At 37.3% G+C, this 21,355-nt stretch overlaps 1 protein-coding gene across 4 annotated transcripts in view; it reads left to right on the top strand.

The window, feature by feature from the left end:
* LOC131440264 (sterile alpha motif domain-containing protein 5) overlaps window positions 1-21,355 on the top strand; it is a 657,981-nt gene that overhangs the window by 476,855 nt on the left and 159,771 nt on the right. For all 4 annotated transcript variants that reach the window (XR_009231365.1, XR_009231364.1, XM_058611383.1 and 1 more), the window contains exons 3-4: window positions 4,828-5,067; window positions 15,756-15,973. Coding sequence is in view for 2 of the 4 variants with exons in the window: in XM_058611383.1 (XP_058467366.1) it covers window positions 4,828-5,067; window positions 15,756-15,973 (458 nt within the window). In the remaining 2 variants the exon portion in view is untranslated. The remainder of the gene's footprint in view (window positions 1-4,827; window positions 5,068-15,755; window positions 15,974-21,355) is intronic.

Here is a 21,355-nt window from a genome sequence, read left to right as displayed (position 1 = left end):
TGCAAGTATGCATGCTCGAGGCATTTCACGTGGATTAGTCATTCCGGTCTTGTTAAAGGCAACAAAGACTGGGTTTAACAATTTTCCAACGTAGAAGTTTCCCTTTTGGAAATATGGTTCTTGAACCAAAGCTAAAGAAGCTTTACCTTCTTGCAGAAGTCTGGATAGATTCATAGTTGCTGTACGTTTATGCTGGAGATTGATTTGTGCTACTCTAACCATTATCAATTAAAGTAACGAACACTCCACCTCCAGCACTTACCGTACAACAACTACAAGAAACCAAATATATTGGCTTATAATCGCCTATAGCGAACCATGTAAGGATTTTTTTAAATGTTTTAATCATTTAAATCCCACGAGTTGCGAAGAAAGAAGTCGTCCACTGTGCCAGAGCTTCGCTTAACACAGTAAGGGAAAATCCCAAGTTATTCCGTTCACGACTGCATTGTTTAACCTCCTGCAGCCATTCAGCCATCGGCACGGAAATACACCTTGACTTAGGAGTTCCTATTTTTGTGGCCTTTTACGACATGGAACAGGAAACCAGTGGATCAATTCTTGGTAAAAAATAATTCCGCCGGATGCCACACGGCTTACCTGTTTGGTGGACTTATACCACCGGTACAGGTGGACCGTAGCGTTATTCTTAGCCAGTTGGGAAACCGCTACCGACACTACACGGCTATCTAGGCTGCTCAGAGAGGGAAGTTGACATTGATGGTCAACTTCCATGGATGGCACCATAAATAATGTCAAAAATTCCAAAGAGGAACTCACTTCTATATTTCTCGGAATGCTTAATCAATTGTCACACGTTCGGATTAAAAGGAATAATTTTAAGGTTTCATACAATTTCTATCTTCGATTCGTCTTGCAGTTCCAAATTTCAATTACAATTCATTTGAAACGACGTTCATTAGAATAATTTCATGAAAACTAAAAACAACTAAGAATATTTCCACGAAAGACACATGCTGATTGATAAAAAAGGTATCATATCACTGCTAAGTAGATTAGGCACGTTTTTTATGAACCAAATGCATTTCTAACATTTTTTTTCTCGAAATTTTGATTAAAAACCTGTAATTGAAATCTACATTTTAACGTTCATGCGATTCGTGCGTTTATCAAAATTAAGTTGTTACAGCGGAAATTTGCTTTAGTTATTTTCAAGAAATCAAATTCTTGATAAAGAATAATCATTAGAATGTGACAAATTATTGACCAGAAAATGGTTTATAGACAAATTCAAAAGAAATTCAAAAAACTCATATTCTTGCTGAATTGTGTCGATTCTTTTAAGTATTGTGCTCTGTTAATTGTAGGGAAGTGTTGTGGAAAAATATCGTAATCTGCATTTCTCGAGAACGGCTATTTCTTGGAAGAAATGAAACGAGTTTTATTATGAATTGAGTGAATTCTTCTCTTTTTAATTCACACGAATCAAATTAAAACCGAACCTGGACTTTAGGTTTGATTTTAAAATAGAATTTTTTAGAAAATTAAAGCCACACTTTGTTTTTAATTAGATTTGATCCGGTTGGTTCTTGAAGAAGTACCTTGAATTTTTGACACTAATTTTGTACAAATAACAGCTTTTGAATTGCTTCAACGATATGGAAAAAGTACATACAAAAAATTATGCACCCATTTTAAAAGTATCAGGTGTACAACTTTGCTTCCGTTTTCCGATAGGTGGCTGTACCGGCTGAGGCTGGTCCAAATACCAAGATGATAATACCTTTAAAGTGAGTGTGTACAGTGCCTAACGAATCGTCATCGCCATTTCAGTGACAGTTGTTCTTGTTTTCATATTATTCACGCTCGAAAATGTCTGATTATATGCCCAATTCTCGCCATTTGCGGGAAGCTTTATTTTTCTGTTACAATTCAAAAAAAAAATGCAGCTGAAGCGCATCGAATGCTCTCAGAAACTTACGGTTATGCTGCTCTGAGTAAAAGAATGTGTCGGGAGTGGTTTCAAAAATGGTAATTTCGATGTCGAAGATAAACATGGTGGTGGAAGAGAAAAAACCTTCAAAGATGAACAACTAGAAGCATTGCTTGATGAAGATTCGTGCCAAACCCAAGAAGAGCTTGCCGAATCGTTGGGAGTGAGTCATTTCAAAACGTCTCAAGGCCCAAGCAAGGAGCAAGCCATTTCAAAACGTCTCAAGGCCCTGGGCATGATTCAGAAAGAAGGAAACTGGGTGCCGTACGAGTTGAAACCGAGGGACATCGAGTGCCGTCTATTTGTATGTGAGCAACTGCTCCAAAGACAAAATCGTAAAGGGTTGTTACATCGAATCGTAACCGGTGATGAAAAGTGGATTCGATACGATAATCTTAAACGCAGAAAATCATGGGGAAAGCCCGGGCATGCTACTTCGTCGAAGGCAAAACCGAATATTCACGGTGCCAAGGTTATGATTTGTATATAGTGGGATCAGATCGGTGTGATTTACTACGAGATCTCAAAACCGGGTGAAACCATCACAGGAGATCGCTACCAAACGCAGCTGATGCGCCTTAGTCGCGCGCTAAAAGAAACGCGGCCACAATATCAAGAGCGACATGACAAAGTCATCCTCCAACACGACAATGCTTGGTCTCACGTCGCAAAAGTGGTCAAAAAGAAGCTGGAATCGCTGAAATGGGAAGTCTTGCCCCACCCGCCGTATTTCCCAGATGTGGCCCCGTCTGACTTCCACCTATTCCGTTCGATGGCACACGGCCTGGCAGATCAACATTTTCAATCCTTCGAAGAGTTAGAAAAATTAGTTTGCTTGATGGATAGCGTCAAAAGAGTACTCCTTTTTTTGAGCCGGGATCAGAAAATTGCCAGAAAGATGAGAGAAAGTTGTACTTTAAATAATAAAGCAAATAAACAAATACATCTGTAAGCACTTTTTCGCAATAAAGCTTTTAATTTTTGAAATAAAACGACGGAAGCAAAGTTGTACACCTGATAAGTTTTGAGTCGGATTACTCTGTCCATCCGTGCTCCGTGCATAATAAATGGTTTATCATATTAAAGGTGTGTTCAAAGTTTCATGTCAATCCTAGTATGTGAAGTCTGATGACCTACTACACAGTTCTGAAACTCGTTCACAAGGTAGCAAAATGTACCCTTTGTTATTTTCAGTGTACATTAATAACTGGTAAAGGCTCATTGCTCCATTCCAGGCAATGAAAGAGCCGATATTCTAGCCAAACATGGTGCTATTGAGGGTGAAATTTATGAGAGCCCGATTGCTTTCAACGAATTCTATAGCGCGTCCCGCCAAAGAACAATTGCCAGCTGGCCAGCTTCTTGGGATAAAGATGATCTGGGTCGGTGGATGCACTCATTTATTCCTATAATATCGACAAAGGCATGGTTCAAGGGGCTGGATGTGAGTAGGGACTTCATACGTTTGATGTCCAGACTCATGTCCAATCACTACACGTTAGATGCACATCTCCTTCGAATTGGACTTTCCGAAACTAATCATTGTGCTTGTGGCAAAGGCTATCGCGATATTGATCATGTCGTTTGGACATGCGTGGAGTATCGTGATGTCAGATCTCAACTAATAAATTCCTTGCGTACTCAAGGTAGACTATCCAATGTCCCAGTTCGAGACATTCTTGCTTGTCGTGACCTTTCTTACATGAAACTTCTTTATCATTTCATAAAGAAAATTGAAGTTTCAATTTAATAATTGACCCTTTTGAGGGTTAGTTTTGACTCCTACTGCGTCCATTAGTTCATCCAATAGCAAAATTTTAATAAAAATGAACAAACTCAAAATAGATTACGAAATCAACAACAAAATGTATAAAAATTTAAACTTATCTTATAATTTATAGCAGTTAATCGCTTGGTTCAAATAATGTTCTTAAGTAGATTGAATAATAAATAACGAAATAGCTAATATGATATTTAAAAATTAAGAGGAATATGTTTTATTAAACTCAAATCGCTGTGACTATAGTAGTATTATATTAGGTTAAGAATTCTATGTAAAAGTGATGATACGGCGAAGAAAAACTTATGTAAATTGCCTTAAGAAATAAACGTATTTATGAAAAAAAAAAATTAATAACTGGTAAATGATTGTAACAATTTTCGTTTCCAGACCAACCGTATTTCTATTGTAAATTACCCCATTTCATTCGTTCCTCCGACATGGCCACTGGCAACACTGCTCGAGCCACTAGCTGCTGTCAGGGTTAAAATTTTGCAATCGCACTCATTCTCTGTCCTCATGCTTTCTTTACGGCCTGCCGGGGAACACCGAAAGGGGGGTGATTCCCAAAAGTTTTGCCGGCTTAGGTTCCCTTTGAACGTGGTTCAAATTTCCCGCTGTCAGAGCCATCACCATCCAGCTCCGGACGGGTACCTTACCTTACCTTACCTTACCTTACCTGGTACCTCACATCAAATCATGCATTATATTTCAATTTGTTTTGGCTTTGTTCTTGCCATTCCAACGTTGCTGTGTTTTCTAAAGTTTTTTTTTCTCTCTCTCTCTGCCTAATGGTCTAAAGGGCGGTGCATTTTGGCATACGACAACAGCTGCCGCCGAAATGCAGCGGAAATCAACGCTGCACATGCACATGCACATGCACCAGAATGAATGCCCATCTGCGCTCGGTTGTTAACAAACTCAGAAGCAGCACTTTATGCGCTTGATTAAATTTGGTCACCCTGCTACATTAGCGTGCCAACGGTTGGCTCGACAGACATTTATCATCCAAACTGAACAATGCCAAAACTGGGGAAAAACATTCATCTAACTTGGTTCTTTCTGTTTTTTTTTTCGTTTTTGATCTACGCAGGACGGAGGCCGAGGGCATCTGGAAGGACTAGCGTCGGTGTACTGTGAAATGCTGATGGCACCGTTTGGGGAAGTACTGGCCGCACTGGAGGACGCACGGCTGCGAACCTGGTCCGAGCGAAGTCCGCATAGTTCTTCCGGCGGAAGTGGAGCACATCGGGCTGGCCACCGGGGGAACTCATGCCACGGTGGACTGCCCAACAGTCACAGCCAGCCAATCTATGTGCCGGGAAAGTATTCGGTAAGTTTCCTTAGCATTGCAATTATTGGTCCCCAAACGACGCCCATTATTGAATCCGCAATCCGCAGGGAAACGAACAATTAAATGTGCGGAACAAAGAAGATTTTGCCCAACCGGGGCTCGGGCGACGATTGGGAAAATCGACCGTTCGTTTGTCGGTTTCCCCATTTCTTCCTTCTCCGCGGGTACGACGGAAATAATTTCCCTCGGTGGTCTTCAACGGTTTTGACAGTACCTACATACTCAGTTCTACCCAGCGGAACTTATGTACATATGTAGTAAGAAATTAATTTGAGCAACTCACATAAAACAGTTCAGCCGACCGAAATGCAATTCCGTTTCTGACAAAATACGACAGGAGCGCCGCTGGAGCGAAATGAGATGAGATTCACATCGTCTGTTGCTTGACCGGGTTTTGCCTTCGGGGAACTCGTGTCTGGATGGGCGTGTGTTTGTGTGTGTGTGCCTGAAAGCTGGGGACGTTTCTCTAGTGCAAATAAAACTTTTTAAAATATTTATTTGCTCGTCATTCGTCCAAGCTGGAGAAACTTTCAGAATTTCAACGAGTTTGAATGTTTTATTTTCTTTAAGTAAGCACTTTGTAAATTGTTTATGCCTTAAATCTGAGACGATCAAATTGAATCAAAAAGGAAATCTGAGAGTGTAAGTTTTGCTACTGCTGCCGTTCAGCATTCTGCCAAGTAAATCACTGTTGCAAAGTATTTGGAGAATTCATTTCATAACAAATTATTTCATTAATCAATATGATTTTGATTTTGATGATGCTATTTTTATAACGATTTCATAACAATCGAAAGAGAGATAGTGCACAAATAAAGGCTGTTAGGTCCTTTGGTCATGCGACAATCGAAGCTACTATTCCAAAAATTGAGTTGTTGTGGACAATTAATAGACCAAGCCTAATGCTCGTATATTTTTTTTTAAAAACAGTACATTTGGCATAAAATTCAAGAAAATACAGTACATCGTTTTTGAAAAAAAACAGTACTTTTGCAATACACATTCTTACAAAAAATAGTGAGTGAACAACAAAAGCCAATAAATTTGATTAGTATCTAACGAGAAAAAGAGAAAAAGTTACCGCAGAGATAGGACTCGTACCCGTAACTAGCTCCTATCCAGGGAAATTGCTTCGCCAACTAAAGCCAGGTTCTTCCAAACAATTTTCAAAATAAAAAAAATACTCTTCAAAATAATATAAAATTAGTCGCGAAGGAACACGCGACCGAAAAGTTTGTAGAAAAAGGGGCGATGATGCGCGCCCAGGCACGATTTGTCACGAATAAAAACTTTGGTCGACTTTTTTTTTGATACCATGTTTTTTCAACTGTGTGTCACTCGTATTCCAAAGCAGAAAATGAAACTGGTTTGCTTTTTGTTTTCTGACGATTGATTTCCAAGAAAGAGCCACCATATTGAAAAAAATAAAAAAAAAATTTTATGGAGTTTAATGTCAGTACTTTTATCTTTAAATAGTATAATTTTGAAATATTGTTTAAACAATAAGTGGAATTAAAAAAAACGTGATTAATCCACCTAGCAGTGAGATGATACCTTTTTTTATCAATCCGCATGTGTTTTTTGCATGGATATTCTTAGGTGTCTTAGTTCTCATGACATTTTTTAAATTATCATCGTTTTAAACGGCAAATTTAGATTTTAATCACTCATTACCCTGTAATGCCGAAACTGCAAAACATATCGAATTTCAATCTTAGCGTGCGACAATCGATTGAACATTCCATGAGATGTCGAAGTAAGTTCCACTTTAGAGTTTTTCGTCATTATTTATGGCACTTCCAGAGCCGGTATTCAGGAATTAGCATAGCCCAAAATTATTCGAATGGCCATAAATTATTACGCCAAACAATTTACATGAAATTTATAAACTCATCATCTGTAATTCCAGAATCGGATAAAATTCACCAAGTTTTTGAAGTTCGATTTGGTCTTTTTTGAGAAAATGATTGAGCTTTGAGAATCGATTCGATACTGGAACCGGAATTCTAAAATCGGTGTAGCCGAAATCAGTTAAATTCACCTGAGCAGTGTGTAGACATCTTTGAGAAATTGTAGTGCGAATTAAAATTTGGGGGTACATTCGGAATCCAAAAACGAATACCGCTCAAACTGAAATAAATTTATTTGTTAATCGACTATCCAAATCTGCAAACCCGATAAACCCGATTAATTTATGTGAAATAAACATTTTTATACTAATCATCCTGCATTTTCTAAACCAGAAGTCGGATCTGACTAAAAAGTAAGAGGTTTTATAGGATTTTAAGACCTCTCATTTGAATCATAGATGATTCTTAGATTTCATTTGAATCTTAGATCGGTTCAGCCATCTACGAGAAAAATTAATTGCATTATTTTAATTTCGTTTCACATATCATCCTGTGGTTCCGCAATCAGAAGTCGGATCCAAACGTAATTCAAGAACCTTGTTTGGGAGTATATGACTTTTCATATGAATCTGAGTTTGTAGAAAACGGTTTAACCATCTCCGAGAAAATTGAGTGAAATTATTTGTCACACACGCATTTGCTGATCTCGACGAACTGAGTCGTATGGTATATGGAAGTCATGTTCTTCCAGCATTTATTGCTGTAAATAGTTTAAATCAATATAATTATGGAATTACTTCCAACTCGATAATGCTGATATCATCTGGTTTACATATGCCATATTCGAAAGATTATGTTGCCAAAAATGAACCGTGCTAAAATTGGTCCGAGGCAAATTGTCATAAAAAAGGATGCTGTACACAGTCTTTTTGGTACTTAGAAACAATTATATGTAACAGTATAAAAAATCGTGTTTCATGTTGCTCCCAAGCATTGCTTTTTCATACAGCGCTCAAAATTCCTTCTACTGGAATAAGGCTTACACAAAAATATCGATATCTCCGTTAAAAATGGACGGATTTTAACAATCTATGGCTTGTTGGATAGGTATTACCGAACGAAATCTAAGTCTGGAAACATATTCTGTTTTCAAGGTCAAATGTGACAGATACTGTCAAAAAACTGAAAATTTTGAAATAAAACTTCGTATAACTCAAAAAGTAAACATCCGATCTCAAAATCATTCAATAGCGTTCTGGGTGACGGGGAGACCTTTCATTTGCGACTAGTTTGATCAAAATCGGTCCAGCCATCTCTGAGATCTCGACCTCTTAGTTGACAACACACATACAGACACACACAGACATTTGCTCAGTTCGTCGAGCTGAATCGATTGGTATATGACATTCGGCCCTCCGGGCCTCGGAAATTTTTTCGAAAGTTTGAGCGAATTCTATACCTATTTTTTATATATATAAAAAAAGGTAAAAACATATTTTTGAAGAAACTAGTCCTTAAACTCTCTTACATATGAAACACACGAAGAAACAGCTTAATTGAATAGAAGAACCGATCATGTTCAGCTGTGCTCGGGTGCCAAACTGTTCAAATTGTATTCATATCTCTATAGCAACCCCTCCACCAGCAGTTTCAGCCATCAATTAATCTGTTTCATCGTGTGCTTCCCATGCAGGATAGTTCAATTGGAAGAACGATCTCCCCGGATAGGAGGTAGCTACGAGTTCGAGTTCCGTCTCTGCAATAACTTTTTTTGCGGGTTTCATAACATAGTTTTATTCGCATATCATTTTTCAATCTTATTTCTTCATTAGATATTCATCAAACATAAAACGGCTCAACGTCTTAACAAAACTAAACAAATCATTAAGAGAATATAATTATCAGATGATTTATTTTCAGTTCTCCTTATTCCCTTTTTTAAGGCATTATTAAACTCGATAAAAACTAAAAAATGCACGAATTATTCATCAAACATTTTTGAGATATTTTTGATAATGATTTTTATTTAGTTCTTGTGACGCGCTCTGAGCAAGAATGAATAATGAAAAAATTGTTGTATGCAGGTTACAATCACATGACATTACAATTTGTTGTTTGTATTCGTTATGTGTTGCTTTGCTGACGTTTTCTATTGCCGCAAATCGAAATGCAATGCGTTGTACTTCAAACTCTGTATTTATTTTTTAATGAGAAAAATACAGTACCTTGAAGTGGAAAAATACAGCACAAATTAAAATACAGTACACTTATTTGTTTATTTGTTTGCTTGATTCATCTGACAATAAAAGTCTTAATGAATATAAGGTCAAGTTATAAAATCGAGGATTGCGACACTTGCTGAACAAACTTATGCGATGAATCACCAAAATCGAATAAATTTTCAACTAGAGAGAAAGTTCGAACACACGCTGCAATAGGTTCGTTGGCTCCAAACGATGTCCGGTGGAATCTTCGTTGTAGATCGTAGAGTTCGTTGTGAAACCCGGAAGTCGATGAGAGACAGGATCTTTGGAGAGTCGATTTCGCCGTTGATAATCTTCGCCACAAACGCAGCTTGTTGAATCTTCCTTCGTCGTTCCAGGGTGTCAAGCCCTAACAGGCGACATCGATCAGGGTACGGTGGCAGATCCAACAGGGATTTCACCAGGGGAGGATCTGTTAGCGCAAGCCGAATAAATCTTTTTTAACAGGCTCAATCCGCAAGTTCCAAACGAGTTGATATAGACTCCATACTAAACTGGCATCATCAGCAATGGCCGTACCAAGGAATAGTATGACGCCTTCAAACAATGTGGATCCTTTAAATCTCTATTTTTTGTTTGCAAGACCTTAAGTGAAAACAGGTCTTGAGATCCTCGCGCGCAATCAACAGTTTATGAATAACTTCTCAATGTTGTTCATAGTCATGCTGCTACATAATGCTTACTTGTCTATTCTGATCTGTTTCAGGAATAGTCCAAGTCATCCAAGGACTTCAGTGAATCACGAGTATGAAGCATGAAGATTAAGTTTTTTAATGCACTTAGTTATTCTGGTAGATCTTACGGTTTGAACTGCAGGTAGTTTTTGGATGGCGTAGTTCATTTACAGTAGGCCTATTAATTGTATGTGGTATCACGAGTATGAGCCCAGAACAAAAAGTTCGTTAACCCAGTTCTTTGTGCTGGTAGATCTTAAAATCAAAGCTCCAGCTAGTTTTTAGGTGACCCAGAGCATCTACAAAAAACCTCTTAATTGTAAGTATCATCATGAATATAGACCGTGATCAATAAGTTCATTATTGCAGTTTTTTATGTTGGTAGATCTTAAGGCCTGAACTCCAAGTTTTTGGATGACCTAGAATATTCACAATAAGCTAATACTTTGCATGTGGTATCAAGAACATGAACCGTGTGCAAGGATCTTGGTAGTTAACTAGGATAGGCTGGTAGATATTAAGGCTTATACTCCAAGTAGTTTTCGGATGAACAAGCATTACCTCATAACTCATCACAATGATTCAATTAATTGAATGTGATACAACGAGTATGGACCACAAAAAAGAAACTCGCTAATGTCATTGGTATCGTTGGTAGACCTCAAGATCTGTGTTATTATGAGGTTTTGGATGGACAAGAACTTCAACAGACATTACCTCAGTATGCGGAACTCTAGTACTACGAGAACATACAGCACTCAAAAGCTACGCGTTCATATACTGATTTCTTTTTTCCAGAGAATTCTTGGATGCCCCCGATCTTAGGGGGTTACACCACTGTAGAAAAAAAAGAGAAGGACTTTTTTTGTTGGAAATTATTTTGGGATCCAAAAAATGGAGTAATCCGGACTTTGGATAAAGCACTTTTTTATATGTATATTTAGGTACAAAAAAATGATCAGTTTTAAAAATTGAAAAACAAAATTGCGGCTTGGCGGCATTTTCGCGAAAGTGCTGCATTTTGACGGCCGGAAATTCAGCTCATGAAATTTTCGATCTAGAACAAAAAACAAAACATTTTCTAATGTCATATTAAAGTGTGCATATAGGTAGTGTAGGGGTTTTTTAATTATTTGATTTTTTGTAAAATGGCAGCCCTTTGAAAATAACAAAATTGTCCATAAAAAAAATATTCACAATTTTCAAAACAAAAACCCCTACGTACCTATGTGGAGATAACTATCGAGAATATTCTGTAAATTTTTTGAATCGATTGGTCAAAATTTACTTGACTTATGTTTCCGACCAGCTCAAAAAACGTGGTTCTGAGATAAACGCGTTTAAAGTTTTCGGTGCTGTAAGATCGTGTCTTATACTCGAAATTAAGACGTCTAGAAATTTTTCCCGCTTTTCATCTTTTGGAATATTATTTTTAAGATCATACATGATCTTTTACAATGAAAAAAAAAAATTACGATTTTTTGAAAATTCTACAGTGGTGTAACCCTTAAGGCAAATTCAATGGAAAATCGTAACAGAAAACTGGAAGAAAAAGTTTTGGCACCGAGGAAGTAATGTCGATCTTAATTCATTGTTCGAAAACAAATATATATTCAGAAAGGAACACTATACTTAGATCACCATATTCCATTTCACCATTTTTCAAAAACCCGCGAGTAAAGCATTCAAAATAAATAGTATTCGATTTCTTGTATTGAAAATGTCAACGTTACACTGATTTCTGCTCGAAAATGTACTTCAATTAAAAACAAATCGAACTCACATTTACGCATTTCCGAAAGTTTTCAGTGTTTAATCATAGTCAACACTGGAAAAAGTAGTTCTATCCACTTCCAAATCAATTTTCTTTTCTCTCTGAGCTAACTTCCCGATTCAGGTAGTGGTCATGTAGTATAGACCGAAACTTGTTTACGTGCGTTTTTTCACGCCACTTCGTTGCAAACTGAAAAAAAACTGTTTTAATCCACCTAGTGGTGTGATGATACCTTTTCTCATATCAATCATACTATCATATATAATACTGTAGCATTCTTCAAAATAATTTTCTTCGATTCTTAAAAGAATAACCGGAATCGGTTTGTTTGACTGTCTACTGAAAAAACTGTTAAATGGAGAAGATTTGAGGTCGATTTAGAAAACTTTTCACGATTTTTCACCCTTTTCAGTGATGGTATAAAATTTTTAATACACTCTACCCTATATTTCCGGATCCGGAAGTCGGATCCGGATGAAATTCAGGAATTACGTATGGCACCACAGGACCTTTCAATTGAACCTAAGTTAGAGAAAATCGGTCGCGCCATCTATGAGAAAAGTTAGAACACATATTTTCACTTTTTTGCACATTTTACCCCATAACTCCGGATGTTGAATCCAAATAATATTCAGGAATTTTGTATGGGACCACAAGGCCTTTCATTTGAATCTAAGTTTGTGAAAATCGGTTCAGCCATCTCCGAGAAAAGTTAGTGCAAAAAAACGTTACACACACACACACACGAATGTATTGCTTTCAAAGCTCGTGATTCCAATTTTCTACCCTGATATCACTTTGAACCCTCTGCCCTTTGATGTGATAGATTGCTTAATAGATTAATGGTATGGCAAAAAGCAGACTTTGAGAAGCAAGAACTATTGAAAATTTTTACTTGAGCTTGATGCATATTCATTTGATAATCGTGTTGTTTTACCCACCGACTGGTAGAGAATTGGCAACATAAAGATAATGAACCGAAAATTGACGTCATAAATGACTAAACACGGCTACGCTTTTCAATTGACAAACATCAATGTTACATTTTGTTTGAATGTATTTTTACATATTTGATGTCACCGTTGTTGCTAGATTAATAAAAAAAAAAGATTGTTTAGCCACTTTGATTAATTTGTTTCATAGATATTAAAACACTAGCTGTATTGATTCACCTAAATATTTTAAATAGGACGATTTTGCAAACGATGTTTTGAAAACATAAAAGGAAAAATCAATCCGTGGTATTTGCAAGAACTCGACAGTCTAGCAGTTTGTTTAAGTGTTTAAATTCTGAAACACAAAATCAAAACTGGAACCATAAACGCAAGTAAACACGTTATTTTAGGTGTCGGCGTTTTTCAAAAACATAATATTTTAATTGTTAATGATCCTGATTTAAAGAAGTACGTCGTGCTTTTCATTGTTTTGCTATTCAAATGTACACCATTTGAGACATTAGTTAAAATCGCGTGAAAAATACGTTCATTACTTCATTCCATTTAATTCATATTTGAAATCTTCATATTTTAAAACAAAACGCCTAAATTTATGTTGCAATCATTACCATCATAGCAGAAACACGCCTGAAGTTATACTCAACAACGTTAAAAAACACTATTTTTGTGATTTTTTTAGAGCTATCGTTCAGCAAAATAAATTCAAATATTTTGCATTATACAAAGCATAATTCGAACCACATTCCCTAATTTTTTCGTGGAAAAATATTGAGAAATAAGTTTGAGAACGCTTTTTAAAAATCATAATTTGTGGTGTCTACTGTATCTCAGCGTAGACTGATCAGAAGTCAACAAATCAAAGCAGCTTAGTTATAGTAGATGTTTTTTAGAGCCCAATGTTTTAGTTGATTTTTCTTAATTTTTTTAAATTATTGTGTTTAAAGTCCAAAATGCTATTTTTCATGAATTAATTCGCGTTTTATAGCTGTAAAACCTTCACAAAGTAACAAAAACACGAAATGGTAAACTTTAGGGTCTGGTATTTTACATGTAGAAAGTGTGTGAAAAATTTGAAAAAAAATGGAGAAGTACTTTTCGAATGACGATGGACACGGACTTTCAAAACCTGCTTTCGAGAAAAACTCGTTTAAAGTTTATTGTCCATAAAATCGTAGGACACAATTTACTTTTCTGGGGAGCGCGTAGGGTTTAACACTTTCCAAAAATCATATCTTTTCTTTGTATTTCGTCATAACAAAACACCTCCAGAATGTTTTAATTCGCAGTATGAGATAAGTAAGGGTAAAGGCCCATAACTTCCCGAGTTTTGTTCCGATAGGCTTGAAAATTTTACAGAATATTCTTGAAATGTTTTCCCATAAAAAATACAAATAAAAAATTGAATGACTTTTCAACCTACCCTACCTGCCCCTTGAAGTAAGAGTTTTGAGTTTTACTTGTATTTCGATACTTGTGTTTTGCATTTTCAATCATTTATCACACAATATATCACATTATCATTGGAATGAGACAGGCCCGTGCGCAGGGGGGGGGGGGGGGGGGGGGTTTGGGGGTTTAACTCCCCCCATGAAGAATTTTTTTAAAATCAAGTTTCATAAACAATGGAGTACTTATTATATTAAAGTGCAAATAACTTCACAATTCATATTTTTTGTCAATTTTTTATCAATTTATAAACTGACATAATTTAACCCCCCCCCCCCCCCTTTAATGATTTCTGCACACGAGCCTGTCAGAATTCGTTTTACATTGTCAATATAGTGGATGAGGCGCCTTTTCGCCTTTTGGACACCCCCCTCTTCCCTTGAAACCCCCCCCATGGATGATTCCTGCGCACGGGCCTGGAATGAGAAGGTTCAAAGTTATACCCTGGGAAAAAAATAGATAGTAACTCATTTTCTCACCATAAACTTTCATGTGAGAATAGTAATTCGACCATTTTATTCACAAAATAATGAATAATTGTCACGACTTCATGAGAATTTCAAATAATTGCTTCCATGATTTCTTAACCATGACAACGGCAAAGGATTGCTTCCACATTGAAAATATGCTAATGCAAAATAATGAATTTTCCTAGAAATACGTTTTCCATTCTCACACCATAAGTGTAACGCCGTCACCGACAAAGTAGACATCATTGTATGCTGTGTAGATTAATAAGTTTGTGAGTTCGGCGTAACGTTAAAACTTTTCCATGCGATTCCGGCACAGGATCCTCTGTTCCCAACCTGATCCGACAAACTAATTGAAAACAACCATAAAATTTGTTTTTATTTCTGAGCGTCCCGAAAAAAAATGTCTTCCCGACGTTCAAAGTTAGGAGAGAAAAAAAAGAAAGATGTTCTCGACGGCACAAAACAGGATCAAACAGCAGCGCCCGGTGGAACAGGAACGAACTCGCGGCTCGCACACTCTCGCAAAGAAAGAGAACAAAAAAAAACAGCACCATCATTTCTTTCTCCGTCCCACCGCCGAAGGGGCAAAACAGGGCGTACACCAATGAAGAAACAAGGACAACAATTCCCGGCAATAAAAACTTTGAGCAAAAAGTGTACACAAACGTAGACGGCGAACATTTAATTGCTATAATTAAATTGCAAATAAATATGTGAACATACAGGGCAGAGATTAAACTTATTTACCACTCCACCGTCGTTTTGTTGGTCGGTCGGTTGTCGTCGTCGTCGTCGAGTTCGTTGCTGCCGAGTTCTGTTTTTGTCTTCCGTTTGCTTCTGATTGTCCTCCCGCGCCCCTCCGGACAAGTCAAATGTAATGCGGTGTACTTTTTTTTCTCTGTGTGTGTATGTGCACAAACGGAAAGGTTGAATTTTTAATCTTAATTCATGAATTAATCGTCATTTTTTGCATACCCGCTTTTTTTCTTCTCCAAATGTTCAAATTAGACGCCGTCTTGTCTCTGACACTGATAAAAACAAAAGTCCCGATCCGTGGTGCTCTGGATCCATTGCAAGGGATAAAGCGAAAGAGTTGGGGAGGAAAAGCTATTAGATTATCGAGTCTGATCGCTGATATTTACTACCTAGTCCGTACGGCTATCGGCGGACATCTACCATTCGACATAGTTTCTAATTCATTTTCTACCCATTTCTCGTCCATTCTTACAGCCATCCAGCTGTCTGTCCGATAAGGAGGAGGACGAAATTTATGGCTTCGGTTACGGTGTGTTTGCCCCGAGGGTCGCCAGAACGACGCTCCAACAGCAACAGCAACAGCAGCAGCAGCAACAACAGCAGCAACAACAACAACAGTCCCAGCAAAACCAACAGCAACAATCACAAACCTCCACCGATGTACCTGCGAACAGTGCTGCCGTACAGCAAAGGTAAGTCCATTTATGTCCAAGCAGGAGAGCACCTCGGGTGTCCGGTGTTCGGTGTCCGGCGAGGTCGTCAGCTGTCTGATAGCGGACACGTAGCAGAATCAGTGGCGTTTTGGTCTGATGACAAAGCCATGCTGCACTGTGTGTCCTGAATGGACGAAAGCCGCCGCGTTCCTACCTTATATCATCACCACGCTAGTGTGACTTCAGTTCTAATTTCATCGCAAATTGTCCACATTGCAAATCCAAACAGCCGCTTTGTGTCGCGGGCGTTTTCCACTGTTCTCCGCGCGGATCAAAGCCGCGTATAGGTTTCCGCTTCCATGCCGGCCCATAGCCGGATCTCAGCCGACCAAAACCAAACACAGCCAGCTAGCCCGGCATAAAACATCGATAAATTTCCCTCGGTTGATCACTTTTTGTCCATTGGTTCTTAATTTATAGCTTTGGCGTGCGCTTATACCATCACGCCATCGGTCCTTTGGTCGCTTTGGTAGGTTAGAGGAAAACTGTTGAGCCAGGCTCGCACCTAGCGGTCGGATACAGGAAAATGTGTCAGGACCAGCAGTTCTCCCGGAGCCCCATCCCGGAAGAGATGGGAGGAGGTTCGACAAGTCCACAAGTCAGCGGCCAGATCGGTTTTGTCCGTGTAATGTTTAAACAACAGTCCCGAAAAATGCCATCGAATAAATAGTCAATGAGGTGCCGTCGCGCACCGGTGTGCTTGTGTTCGTGTGGCCATTAGCAGCTGGTTACGCACTCCCGGAATTCCCGGAATTGGATCCGTTATTATGCACCGTTTATTTTTTTTCATTCTGTTCTTTCGATTTTGGTAGCCCTGTCCACTGTCGTCTGTCGAAAACAGTATCGATTAAATTTCAATAAATTATTCATATTTTATTACCGTGTGCATGTTTTATCGTGAAAATATTATTATTGTGTATGCGCTTGTCATTTCGATGGTCCCGTGGTAGGAGGAGGTAGAAGATGTTTGTGTGGTTTCGATGGGTTGAAAGGAACACGGAACCATTCATTGTTAGAATTAGAATTATATTTATGGGAAAATTTTTGCGATTAATTTGACCGATAAATTCTCGATTTTTGACCTCCTAAAATCGGTTGTAGAACTAGGTTTTCATTTTGAAGAATTATACGCTAAATATTGTACAGTTCTAATCAATCGATCGGCCTCAAATCTTAAGTTTTTGGGTGGTACTTAAAAACCAACCCGTGGACAACTTGACAGCTCCCATACATCGAAAATATAAGTAAAAGTTTTGGTTCTCTGGTTCCACAATGGCGTCGTAAATGGAATAACATTTGGAAATAACGTATCTGTTTTTCGATAATCTGCGGTTTATATTCAAATTAATAAAATAAATTCTGCTAGCATTTCTTGACATTAATAAAATAATTATGATGATAAGTTGCTATGGTTTAGTGAAAGTATAATTTTGCTCTTTTCATCAATAGAAGGTTTAAAAGTAGTTCGTCACATTTCAATGAACAATGAACGTAAAGTAATTTATTCTACTGAATCTTTAAGAACAATACTACTTATTTGCAAATCAAGATTAAATCTATGGTTATCCGAGTCGTTAGAAGATCATTCAATGATAACAAATACTCCTACAAATGGCCACTAATTCTTTGCCTGTTCATTGTAACGACTAAATACGTTAGGTACTCTTTAGTCACATACCACATTTCTAAAAACACTTCATTTCTAACTCTATCAATTACTATTAATAGTTATCTTTTCAGAACGAAGAGAAAACGTTGGGCAGAGTGAATTAAAAGATAGAAAAATTACAAAATACGCATGTTTGTAGATTTATGACGGGTGTTATGGATAAGTTTGTTGCTATGCAGCGCTGTTATAAAAAAATCGCAATATTTTCATTTCATTCAGGAGTTCGTGCGTGAGTCACAATATGAAAATTACGCTCCTTTTAAATATTTTGCTGGAACCATACACAGTAACCGTAAATAACGCACGGAACGACCGAAATTAGCTCTGCGCCTAATTCGTATTACTGTTTTTGAATTAGTTGATTTCAACAACAAAATTTCCAAAATAACTATAAAATTAGTTAAAATTGAGAATTTACTTTGCTGAAAAAACTCTTAGTTTTAGAGAATGTGTTTAGTTGGTGAATATCCTGGACACAAACCAGCAATGTTTCAATCCAACACGAAATTCTCATTGACAACTAATTTTGTTATTAAAATCAGAAAATTTGTTTCTATTTATCTATCACCATCATTACTGAAGGACAGCACAAAAAAACCAAAACTGAAATGGGTATTATTAACAAGTTTATTAGCCAAAAACTCATGAGAAGTGTCAAAGCAAAACAATCCATTAAAAAGCTAAAAAGGACAGTCTTATTGAAACTGCTTGAACATTGTTTTGATGTTTTTCGCATGTGTTCGATATATCTTTATTTAACCCTTATGCACTCGAATGGGTACCCGGGTACCTTTTCGAATTTCAAAATAAGAAATTTCTGAGTTAGGTTTAAACTAAGATTCTGCAATTCGGTCAATTCCAAGAACTAGTTGGACCATAACTTCTCATGCTTTGACTTTTCATTTTACAGTAAGGGGGGTCGAATGGGGGGGCTCAAATTTTTTTTATTACGTAAACACCCGAATGGGTACCCGGGTACCCACAAATAAAAATGCTTGTAACTAAGGCAAATTCCATCCGATTTGAATTTTTTCAGTACGGGTAAATTCAGAAATTTATCCACTTTTCGATGGCCGTGTATATTGCTGTAGTAGGTTCTTCTGGTTCCCGTTAATCCGGATTTCCGTAGAATGTTCCGACACTTGTGTTTTCCACCATAAATGTCATTTACTAATTTGAAACTTTTCCAAACCAGCTATTTGAGAAAGGCCGTACCAAAATGAAACATATGTAGAATACACAACGCTGCCAACTGTTGCAGGACATCTCACTTATACATATTTACATCGCCTGAGGCCGAGGGGCACGCAGACCGAATTGATTACATGTTCAATTTCAAAATTTATTGTTTTTGTTACATTTTCATTACACTCCTTATATTTTTATTACCTGGAATTTACTACTGCTTTCACTAATTTTGATTGCATTTAATTACATTGCATACATAACACAAAATTTGGTATTGCGTGCTCCTCGCAATAGGCCTGAAGTACATAATAATTTTCAAACTGAAGATAAGAAAGTGAAGTATATAAGGGAACATACATAAAGTACGTCACGCGTTTAGGGGGGAGAGGTTTCAAAAATACGTGACAATACATGGTGAAAAGATTGAGAAATGCTCGACAAAGGGGGAAAGGAGTGGTAGAAAAATTCAAAATTTTATGTTACGTACATAACGGATGCCCCCTGAAATATATAAACATAACAACTCAGCATAGCACTTGATTTCATATAGCAATTCTTAGATAAGATTACAAAAATACGTGAAATCCGTGTATAAATGCCTCGATGTCGGAACTCATTTAGGATATCCGGGTTCCTGGGAACCAGGAGCACCATGTCCATCTTTATGGGTACCAATCCCAAAGAGCTTAAGTTCCTGAATCCAACAGTGCTAAAATTACTTCAATCGGTTGAAAAATGCTCAACTTACAGCGATTTAAAAAAATGGGTACCCGGGTACCCATTCGGGTGGTTAAAGGTGTTTTTTTTTTCGAGTGCACAACGGTTAAATTTCTAAACCGATATGTAAAAATGTCGTAAACTGTTAGTGGAAATCGTATTCATTCAGAATTTGTGCGCACTTGAAGCGATTGTGCGTAATAATGTTTTTACGCGGAACAGTGAAGTGAATTTCGAATGTTTCACTCTAATTGTGATGAAGTTTTTTTGTATCTTCAAACCTTCCGAGCTGCGCCGTCCGGTGTACTATTTGTATTCGGTTTTTGTTTTCCGAGTGCTCAAAGTTTTCAGTGAGAATGAAGAAACAGTGATTTAGAAGAAAAAAAATTCAAAAAGATGTTTACGTTTCGTTTATGTCTTTTTCTCCAACACAACATCGTATTTATACCTGCCAATATAGAAAAGACAACCGCGTCTGAATTTTTTTCGGCAGTAGTGTGCCATCTAGTGGCTAGTAGTCATTAAGGTGTTACCGTTTCGGTGACAGGGCGCCATATAGCTGCAGATTGCAGAAGCCAATTCAACCATTCATATTGGTTGAAAACAACATTTTATTTCTTTAATTCAACTAAAAAATTAGTTGACTGGATATGGAGTGTGCCTTAGCTAAGAAATGACAGTACGTTTAATTTGTGAATTCAACTAAAAAAATAGTCATTTCAACAAATATTTTATTATTATTAAGGGAATGAGAATAAAAAATCTAAATCAGCAAAAGTAAGATTTTTTTAGTTGTCTCAAAAAATAACTAACTAAAATCAGCAAATCAACTAAATTTTTCGCAAAAATGCTGATTTCGGTCGTTCCGTGCGTAATGAAGTACTGGTTTCTCTTGTAAACTTTTTGTTTCGTGATTCATTGCACCCGTATTGTTTAGGTACACTAGCGCCGTCCTGAATTCAGTGGAACACATATGAAACAGGCTCATTTCTGTCAGGTTGTGTATGGGTTGTTAAAAACAGAATTCTCAGAAAAAAAAAAAAAAAAAAAAAAAAACTATATATATAATAGGGCTGAAAAGTCACCACTTGTGGCTGAACACCCAATTTAAATCTTAATAATTTAATTTTAACTCATATTCCAATAAATAGTTATTTAAAAAAAAAAAAAAAAAAAAGAATTCTCAGAAAATAATAAAAAACACATATTAGCGTTTTATTTGCAATGCTGGTCTGTTCAACCTCCTCTTCTAGGCTCAATGTCCACACCTTGGACTTAACTTTAGCTGTCAAACTTTGTTCGACACTTACACATTCTTTGTTACACCCTTTTCTCTACTAATTATTGTCGTTCTTGAAGACTTTCTCTGTTTACAGGAGCTTGCCCTTCATAATCGCCCAGTATTGTTCTATTGAGCGAAGTTTTTACAAGTTTAACGAATTTGACTCATTTGGCTCAAAAATAACACAGTTGGTTTCGTACCACTTCATCACCGGTTTCGAGTAATGGTACGGTACCAGATCCTCCCAAAACAGAATGTTACCTTCGTGGGACTGGATGAAAGGGCGACAGACGCTGCTGAATATATTCTTATTTATATAATCTCCCATATCGCGGGCATCTTGCAGCGGAATTGAAGCGCAGAAAACATGCAGCCGCGAACACCGGCCGCTAAAGAGGGATCAACGAGCAAGCGTCGGCTCGGGAGTTTTTCCGTCTTCGATGAGCTCTCCATCGGTGTAGTCTAGATCCTTCGACGGAGATTAGATGAGTAGGATGTGACGTAG

The sequence above is a fragment of the Malaya genurostris genome, chromosome 1 (assembly GCF_030247185.1).
Source record: "Malaya genurostris strain Urasoe2022 chromosome 1, Malgen_1.1, whole genome shotgun sequence".
In the NCBI taxonomy this organism is placed as follows: Eukaryota; Metazoa; Arthropoda; class Insecta; order Diptera; family Culicidae; genus Malaya; species Malaya genurostris.
The sequence above is the reverse complement of the archived record's forward strand: the minus strand, read 5'-3'. Positions and strand labels throughout refer to the sequence as shown.